General features: G+C 44.5%; 1 protein-coding gene across 1 annotated transcript in view; it reads right to left on the reverse strand.

Moving 5' to 3' along the window:
- The window catches only part of LOC138665391 (C-type lectin-like), a 54,648-nt gene extending 44,681 nt beyond the window's left edge, over positions 1-9,967 (reverse strand). Inside the window, exon 1 of the mRNA XM_069752818.1 lies at positions 6,713-9,967. Coding sequence (XP_069608919.1) covers positions 6,713-6,767 — 55 coding nt within the window. The 5' untranslated portion in view covers positions 6,768-9,967. The remainder of the gene's footprint in view (positions 1-6,712) is intronic.
- Positions 9,968-10,220: the final 253 nt, after the last annotated feature.

The raw sequence follows: 10,220 nt of genomic DNA on the forward strand, positions 1-10,220 counted from the left end.
ATCCTATTGTCTCGGGCATAGGAAGTCTAACACAGGGCATTAGCACATATGTTGGCATGATATTAGGACCATTTGTGTCAGCTTTTCCTTCCTATGTCCAAGACACAATGGACATCCTCCGGAGATTGGAGGATCTACAGGTTGAGTAGGGAGATTTCATCGCTAATCTCGATGTAGTGGCACTCTATAGCTCAGAGTCAATACCAAATCAGGCGGGCTGTAGGGCAGTGAGATATTTCCTGCAGATGAGAGGAATGCACCTCAGGAGACATAATACATTTGTTATGGATCTTTTGGAGTTCATTATTGAACATAACTATTTTTTATTTGACGGACGTTACTTTCACCAGCTCAAGGGTACCGCGATGGGGAGCATCTGTGCTCCCACATATGCAAATCTATTCCTGGGCTGGTGGGAGGAAGTGTTGGTCTTTAATGGATGTCTAAGGTAGCCTTTTGGGTACGATATCATCTTATGGACCGGGATGGTGGAACAATTTGATTGTTTTGTCTCAGCTTTGAATACTAACAATATTGGGCTGAGGCTAGCTTCCACCATACATGAATGTAAAATTTCATTTCTGGACATTTCAATTCGCATTTACACCATGGGTTTTCTTGTTATGATCTGTTCATCAAGCCGACCACCATAAACAGCCTTCTTCAGTGGAAAAGCCATCACCCTCTACCACTTAAAAGAGGAATCCCCAAAAGCCAGTTTTTGAGACTGAGATGCAACTGCTCTTCCCTCAGTGACTTCGAGAGGAGACCAGGGGAGTTGGGTGATAGATTTATCAAAAGAGGATACCCTATTAATGTATTAACAGCGTGTCATCATGCAGCGCCCCAGAGACCTGGTCGTTGCAGTTTGGCCCTAAGGAGAGTAGCTGTACGTCCGATGGCACTAAAGAGTTCTCCTGACCAGGTATCACCAGAACACATTATACTTCACACTCCGGCCACTAGGGGGAGAAAAAGGCTTTATTTATTGGGCCACTCCTCACACTGGTAAAACTAGGGGCTGGGGAGGAAGTTAGTCAGAAGCTGACTGAGTTGGAATCAGGCAACATCCCGTGGCAGGGGGTGTTGCAGGGAGAAGGCACAGGGGGGTCCCTGTCAGGCGTGGGAACCTGGCAGGTGCCTAGCGACCAGAAGAGAACGGAACCGAACCGCACCTGCACACCTTGCGGCGGTATCCTAAGAGAGAGACACGAAGGCAAGAATATTGTGGAACAGTGTAAACGAGATCAGCACAAAGGAGAGCCAGTAAGAGTCGTGCCGAGAGAGAAAGGCAACATCTTACTGAGGCGCGTAGTCGGTGGCCGGATCACCGTAGGAGTAACTGACTTCAGGCCTTACTTCAAATTCCGCTGGACAGTTGATTATAGGTTGGCTGTCTACCTTCTACACCTACGAAGACATAGGGGGCAAAATTGGGAGAGGGGCGTCTCTAGGGTCCCGGAAGACCTCCAAGCCTTCCCGTCAAACGGGTGGCGTCCTAGCCAAAATATACCTGGGGAACGTTAGAAACTAGCAACATCTGGAACCAAAGAACGAGAGAGAGAGAGAAAGCTGTAGAGAATGAACGAACGAGAACAGCAGTTGTGAGGACTATTCCGAATGCTCAGCAAGGTAGGACTACAACACACAGGCGCTATTGGTAGGCAACGATTTCCATCTGTGAGGGAAACTCTGGATGTGCCCATCGGACCGGCCGGTCTCTGATAGCCCGGTTGAACGTGCTCTGGACTGAGTATATTGAAGCCTTCAGTAAAAAGGTAAAGAGACTGCAACCTTGTGCCTGCGCCTCACACCATCACCACCCACCTTATTGAGAAGCCCTGGGGATATACTTCACCTGTGGGAAGGTACACCATCCAGCTGCCATTCCATCACCCCAGCGGACGCCACAGCAGCGTCGGTCACCCTGACCGAACACCACAGGTGGCGTCACGAACCCCTGACAGACTGTACTATCACCTTCATTGGACGCCCCTTAGCAGGGTCACGACCGGGTCCAGCCACCGTGACAACCGCAGAACCGAGCAGAAAGGACCGGTACCGAGTGACTTGTGACCCTGTGTCTGGGGGCGCTCCAATCACGCTAGGGCAGCCAACAGAACATCTTTGTTGATGCTTATAGATAGAGACCAAAAGGATGGTATGATTGGGACATTTGATGAAAGGTCCAGTGAGATAAGTAGACAATTTGGGAATATGACATGAAAGACCTAAAAAGAGATAAAGGAGGGTGAATGGGGTTAGGAAGTAAAATGGGGTACATATGATAAATAAACATTTCCCCCCTTCACCCACCCCTCCCTCATCCCCCCCTTCCCCCCACCTTTCCTTAGGAGGAAATGTGAATTTGTATGCACTGTTGTTGAATCTTTGTCATCAGTACTGGACACTTTAATAGGGGGGTTAACTCCAATTAACTAAATGGGGTATTTGGGTTGTTTACATTGATCTATTGGGATTTAATACTATCAAATGTAGGATACAAATCCCCCTTTTTTCTCCCCCCCTAAAAAAAACATCCTTGGATCTCTATAATTATTTGTTCACTGATGGTGATACTGGGATAGTGAGAAAATCTACACAGGGGATAATGAGGTAGCCTTTAGCTTCCCCTTTTTTCAACCTTCTTTCCGCATACGGCTCATATTGTGGTCGGGAGTATGACGCTCCTATCTAAATCTAAAGAGCACAAAGTGTAAAAAATAGCCTCCTTATGTGCCCATTATCATAGTGAAGGGGCAAAACGTGTTAAGTCGACATTAACTAGGTGCTAAGCACCATTCTATCAGGGTCCAGCACCAATGTTAGGCTCCAATTTCATCAGTCCCATAACAACTTAAAGGGGCAGTGTGTGCTTATGGGGAGAGGTGTATATATGAGAGCAGAGGAGATCTCTTCAGACACTGTGCATCACCTCTCCACTTTACCTTACTATAGGAGCTTACTGATTGAGCAGTTAAGTTTAGTGACACTGGTGAATGGTAGTAGGTGGCAGTATAAGTTAAGCTACACTGAATAATAATAATAGTCTTTATTTTTATATAGCGTGCCGCTAACATTCACTGTCCCCGATGGGGCTCACAATCTAAATTCCCTATTAGTATGTCTTTGGAATGTGCCCGGAGGAAACCCACACAAACACGGAGAGAACATACAAACTCTTTGCAGATGTTGTCCTTGGTGGGGTTTGAACCCAGGACTCCAGCGCTGCAAGGCTGCAGTGCTAACCACTGCGCCACCGTGCTGCCATAAATGCTGAATGAGACCATTATCTAAGGAGGACAACGTGAAGTTTAAAGGATTGGCACTAGATGGCGGTATTTGTTTAGCCACAGTACACCAAATGAGACTACTATATGCATAATTAGGACAATGGTCCTGGATTTAGGAAGGGTCTAACAGCAAGGCTCGATTAAACTAAAGACATATTGTCAATTCCTTGGACTAAGCAGGGCATAGTGCAATAATCCTCATGCGCATTCCTTAATAACGGGATACCTAATGGAATATTCCTCGCCACAGTGTGGGAGGCATTTATCAGTAATAATATTCCTTTATAGGATTTATTATTTGCCTTTCTACCTCGTTATCTTTTATATCCCAGTGTCCTATTTTATACTTTATTCGTGTGCACTATAACACCTCTGTTTGATTATTATCAGGGGGAAGGTGGATAAACTGCACACAAGCACGGTGGATAGATTTATCTATTATACAGTATTTAGTTATGATTAAAAGTTACATTTTATGGTTTTTCCCACCCCAGTCAGTGATTTTGTTTAATTTGGTGGTATAATAAAATTGGCCCCTAGGGTGCTTTATCAGTGATACGGTTTTTCACATGGACTCCTGAGATGAGCGCATCACCATTGAATACAATGAGTGTGCTTAATTCTGGATTTGCGGTAAAATTATTATTGTTATTATTAATTATTATAGCACCATTTATTCCATGGCGCTTTACATGTGAGGAGGGGTATACATAATAAAAACAAGTACAATAATCTTAAGGAGAGAGGACCCTGCCCACGAGGGCTCACAATCTACAAGAGATGGGTGAAGATACAGTAGGCGAGGGTAGAGCTTGTCGTGCAGCGGTTTGGTCGATCCGTGGTTACTGCAGGTTGTAGGCTTGTTGAAAGAGGGGGGTCTTCAGGTTCTTTTTGAAGGTTTCGATGGTAGGTGACAGTCTGATATGTTGTGGTAAAGAGTTCCAGAGTAGGGGTGATGCGCGAGAGAAATCTTGTATGCGATTGTGGGAAGAGGAGATAAGAGGGGAGTAGAGAAGGAGATCTTGTGAGGATCGAAGGTTGCGTGCAGGAAAGTACCGGGAGATGAGGTCACAGATGTATGGAGGAGACAGGCTGTGGATGGCTTTGTATGTCATGTTAGGGTTTTATACTGGAGTCTGTGGGCAATGGGGAGCCAGTGAAGGGATTGACAGAGGGGAGAGGCCGGGGAATAGTGGGGGGACAGGTGGATTAGTCGGGCAGCAGAGTTTAGAATAAATTGGAGGGGTGCGAGACTGTTAGAGGGGAGGCCACAGAGCAGGAGGTTACAGTAGTCGAGGCAGGAGATGATGAGGGCATGGACTAGGGTTTTTGCATATTCTTGGTTTAGGAATGTACGGATCCGTGAAATATTTTTGAGTTGAAGGCGGCAGGAAGTGGAAAGGGCTTGGATATGTGGTTTGAAGGAGAAATCAGTGTCAAGGATTACCCCGAGACAACGATCTTGTGGGACTGGGGAGAGTGGGCAGCCGTTTACTGTAATGGATAGGTTTGTTGGGGGGGTCACGTGAGATGGGGGAAAGACGATGAATTCTGTTTTGTCCATGTTAAGTTTTAGAAAACTAGCGGAGAAGAAGGATGAAATAGCGGACAGACATTGAGGGATTCTGGTTAGTAGGGTGGTGATATCTGGTCCAGAGATGTAGATCTGTGTGTCATCAGCATAGAGATGATACTGAAAGCCATAAGATTCTATGAGCTGTCCCAGGCCAAAGGTGTAAATGGAGAAGAGCAGGGGCCCTAGAACTGAACCTTGTGGGACTCCGACAAATAGGGGACGAGCTGAGGAGGTGGTGTGTGAGTGGGAGACTCTGAATGTCTGGTCTGTTAGGTATTACGAGATCCAGGATAGGGCAAAGTCTGTGATGCCAAGGGATGAGAGGGTCTGTAGTAATAGGGAATGGTCCACTGTGTCAAAGGCAGAGGACAGGTTCAGGAGGAAGAGAACAGAGTGGTGTCACTTGCTCTTGGTTAATAGGTCATTGGTGATAGGGCAGTTTCAGTGGAGTGGTGTGACCGGAAGCCAGATTGTAAGCGGTCGAACAGGGAGCATGAAGAGAGATGGGAGAACAGTTCAAGATGGACTTGTTGTTCCAGTAGTTTTGAGGCATAGGGGAGAAGTGATATAGGGCGATAGCTAGATACAGAGGATGGGTCAACAGAGGGCTTTTTGAGGATAGGTGTGATTGAGGCATGTTTAAAGCTTGAGGGGAAAACGCCAGTTGTTAGTGATAGGTTGAAGAGATGGGTTAGGGTTGGGATGAAGACTGTGGCGAGGTTTAGGATGAAGTGGGATGGGATCGGGTCAAGTGTACAGGTGGTGAGATGCAATCTTGAGAGTAGAGTGGAGAGTCGATCTTCTGTAAAGGTGGAGAAGTTGGTTTTGGAGGTGGAGGGCTGGGCAGTTGGGAGGAAGGGCTCTGGGGGTTGTCGACTAAAACTGTCTCTGATATTATCAATCTTCTTCTTGAAAAATTAGGCAAAGTCTTCAGATAAGATAAGTGGAGAGAGAGGAGGTGCTGGGGGACAGAGGAGAGAATTGAAGGTGTTGAATAACTGTTTAGGGTTGTGAGACAGGGAGGATATGAAAGATGAGAAGTAGGTTTGTTTCGCTGTGGCGAGTGTGGTCTTGAAAGTAGTGAGGGACTGTTTGAATGCGATGAAGTGCTCGTTGGAGTGGGATCTTTTCCATCTCCACTCAGCAGCCCTGAAAGTTTGCCTCAGTTCTTTGGTCAGGCTGGTGTGCCAGGGCTGTCTGTTGATGTTGCGAGCTTTGGTATGTGTGAGAGGGGCAAGAGATTCCAAAGCTGCAGCTATTGTGGTGTTATATAGAGTGGCAGCGTCATCCGCATTGTGTAGGGAACGTATGTCTGTGAGAGGGAGGAGGGATTCAGAGAGTGAGTGTAGATCAAGATGTTTAAGATTTCTGCGAGGGTGTGCAAGTTTGTGGGGTGGGGATTGTAGACAAGGAGTGGAGAGGGAAGAGAATGTAAGTAGATTGTGGTCAGAAAGAGGAAGAGGTGAGTTAGAAAGGTTAGATAGGGAGCAGAGGAGGGTGAAGATGAGGTCCAGTGTGTGACCATCTTTGTGAGTGGCTGTAGAAGACCATTGAGTGAGGCCCAAGGAGGAAGTGAGAGAGAGAAGTTTAGTGGCAGCTGAGAGGGAAGTGTCAATGGGGATGTTGAAGTCACCCATGATGATAGTGGGGATGTCCGCAGAAAGGAAATGAAGTAGCCAGGTGGAAAAGTGGTCAAAGAAGGTGGTAGCTTTTGAAGGAGGCCTAAGACATATAGGTTGACTTTAAGCAAAATTATTTACTACATCAGCAGTAACAATTACTATACATGTCAAGACAATAGATTTGAATGTATATTAGAATCAATGATATGTTTTTAACTCACCAGACTCTTGAGCACAGGCAGTTCCCACCAAGAGCAGCAGTAGAAGCCTCCACATGCTTTTTAGATGCCTCTCACAAGTCTGATGATCTTCTACAAATTTGTTCTTCTGTATCAGGTCTTGTCTTTTATAAATTACATTTAGGAACTTGACAGGCAAGATGCATTACTCCATGGAGGTGATAACAAATGTTGCAAAAATAAGATAACATTCATGATTGCCTCAGTTTAACTGTCTAAACAGTAATGTTAACTCAAATTTCTTAGCAGTTGGTAAATTTGGATTGATAGAAGTAAAATGTGTTAACTTAATTTACAATTATTTTAAAACACTACAACTGATTATCTAAACAGTATGTTTAAAGGGGCTGCCTTTTGATACATATACAGTGTAGAAAATAAGTATTTGATACACTGACGATTTTGCAAGTTTTCCCACCGACAATGGAGAGGTCTTTAACCCCTTCACCCCCGTAGCTTTTTCCGCTTTTTCATTTTCGTTTTTCGCTCCCCTCCTTCCCAGAGCCATAACTTTTTTATTTTTCCGTCAATATGGCCATGTGAGGGCTTATTTTTTGCGGGATGAGATGTACTTTTGAACGATACCATTGGTTTTACCATGCCATGTAACAGAAAACAGTAAAAAAAATTCCAAGTGTGATGAAATTGCAAAAAAAGTGCAATCTCACACTTGTTTTTTGTTTGGCTTTTTTGCTGGGTTCACCAAATGCTAAAACTAATCTGCCATTATGATTCTCCAGGTCATTACGAGTTCAAAGACACCTAACATGTCTAGGTTATTTTTTATCTAAGTGGTGAAAAAAAATTCCAAAGTTTGCTAAAAAAAAAAAAAATTGCGCGATTTTCCGATACCCGTAGCGTCTCCAATTTTCGTGACCTAGGGTCAGGTGAGGGCTTATTTTTTGCGTGCCGAGCTGGCGTTTTTAATGATACCATGTTGGTGTAGCTACGTTCTTTTGATCGCCCGTTATTGCATTTTAATGCAATGTCGCGGCGACCAAAAAAAAGTAATTTTGGCGTTTTGATTTTTTTTTCTCGCTACCCCATTTAGCGGTCAAGTTAATCCTTTATTTTTATTGATAGATCGGGCGATTCTGAACGTGGCGATACCAAATATGTGTACGTTTGTTTTTTTCTTAATTGTTTTATTTTGATTGGGGCGAAAGGGGGGTGATTTGAACTTTTATATATTTTTATTTTTTTTTATATTTTTAATCACTTTTTTTTTTTAAATTTTGGCATGCTTCAATAGCCTCCATAAGAGGCTAGAAGCATGCCCTACTCGATCGGCTCTACTACATAGAGGTGAAGTACAGATCACCTCTATGTAGCAGAAATGCAGGGTTGCTTAGAACACCGACCACAGGGTGGCGCTCAAAGCAATCGACCATCAACAACCATAGAGGTCTCAAGGAGACCTCTGGTTGTTATGGCAATGCACCGCTGACCCCCGATCATGTGACGGGGGTCAGCGGTGCGAGCCCATCCGGCCGCGCGGCCGGGAGCGCTAGTTAAATGCCGCTGTCAGCGCTTGACGGCGGCATTTAACTAGTTAATGGTCGCGGGCGGATCGCGATTCCGCTCGCGCTCATTGCGCGCACATGTCAGCTGTACAAAACAGCTGATATGTCGCAACTTTGAGGTGGGCTCACCGCCGGAGCCCACCTCAAAGCAGGGGATCTGCCAGCTGACATACTATTCCGTCAGCTGGCAGAAAGGGGTTAATTTTTATCGTAGGTACACTTCAACTGTGTATGATTTTGACATAATTAGTTTGCATTTTATTGCATGAAATAAGTATTTGATACAATAGAAAAACAGAACTTAATATTTGGTACAGAAACCTTTATTTGCAATTACAGAGCCACTCTTTAGTTGCCTTGGCTGGGGTCATTATAATGCTGGAAGACCCAGCCACGACCCATTTTCAATGCTCTTACTGAGGGAAGGAGGCTGTTGTCCAAAATATCGCAATACATGACCCCATCCATCCTCCCTTCAATACGGTGCAGTCACCCTGTCCTCTTTGCAAAGAAGCAAAGTATGATGTTTCTCCCACCATGCTTCATGGTTGAGACCGTGTTTTGGGGGTTGTACTCATCCTTCCTTCTTCAAACATGGCGAGAGTAGTAGATATCAAAAAGTTCTATTTGCTTCTTATCTGACCACATGACCTTCTTTCATACCTCCTCTGGATCATCCAGATGGTCATTGGCGAACTTCAAACTTACCTGGACATGTGCTGTCATGAGCAATGGGGGCCTTACTCGCCCTGCAGGATTTTAATCCATGATGGTGTTGTGTGTTACTAATGATAATGTTTGGTCCCAGCTCTGTTCAGGTCATTTACCAGGTGCTCCCGTTTAGTTCTGGGCTGATTCCTGAACTTTCTCAGGATCATCCTTATCCTACGAGGTGAGATCTTGCATTGAGCCCCAGACCCAAGAATATTGACAGTCAACTTGTGTTTCTTCTATTTTCTAATAATTGTGCCAACAGTTGTTGCCTTCTCACCAAACGGCTTGCCTATTGTCCTGTAGCCCATCCCAGCCTTGTGCAGGTCTACAATTTTGTCCCCAATGTCCTTAGACAGCTATTTGGTCTTGGCCATGGTGAATAGGTTGGAGTATGATTGATTTAGTGTGTGGACAGGTGTCTTTTATACATGTAACGAGTTCAAACAAGTGCAATTAATACAGGTAATGAGTGCAGAGCAGAAGGCTTCTTAAAGAGAAACTAACAGGTCTGTGAGAGCCAGAATTCTTGCTTGTTGCTAGGTGATCAAATACTTATTTCATGCAATAAAATGTACGGTGAATTAATTATGTAAATATCATACAATGTAATTTTCAGGTTTTTTTCTGTCTCTCACAGTTGAAGTATACCTACGATGTCACCGCTGCTGTGAAAGACCAGTGAGTGAGAGTACTGCAAAATTGTGTGATTTTCTATGAGTTTCTATTTTCTATCATTTGCAGACCACTTTTTATAATGAGAAAACCACTTTAATAGAGAGGTGTCTGCAGATTGAAGTATGAGCTATAGAAAGATCAATCTCATATAGGGAATCAGGTATATGGGGATTTATGATCTGCCAATAGGTTGTTTTCCAGACTCAGCACCTAATGAGTAATTAATAGTGATGAGCGAGCATGCTCTGTAGTGCTCGGTGTTCATCCGAGCATCACACTGCTCGCAATGCTCGGCGAGCGCTGAGCAATTCTGGGGTTGCTCAGCGGGAATTTGCTTCTCCGTCCTGCATGTTTGGCGCTCAATCAATCAATATCAAAATAAGCATAATGTGACGCGCCTCCTGAGGAAGTGACTATCACGAAACGCACGTTGGGGCGGTGAGAACACTTACATCAGACCTCTTACTCACATGTGAGTTCCTTTATTTCATTATGCTTATTTTGATGTGCATATGAATGCTACAGCATTTTACATTATATTGAATGCTTAAATTATGTTTGCTTGCTTTTTAGCAGCA

Source organism: Ranitomeya imitator, chromosome 2 (genome assembly GCF_032444005.1).
Source record: "Ranitomeya imitator isolate aRanImi1 chromosome 2, aRanImi1.pri, whole genome shotgun sequence".
Taxonomy (NCBI): Eukaryota; Metazoa; Chordata; class Amphibia; order Anura; family Dendrobatidae; genus Ranitomeya; species Ranitomeya imitator.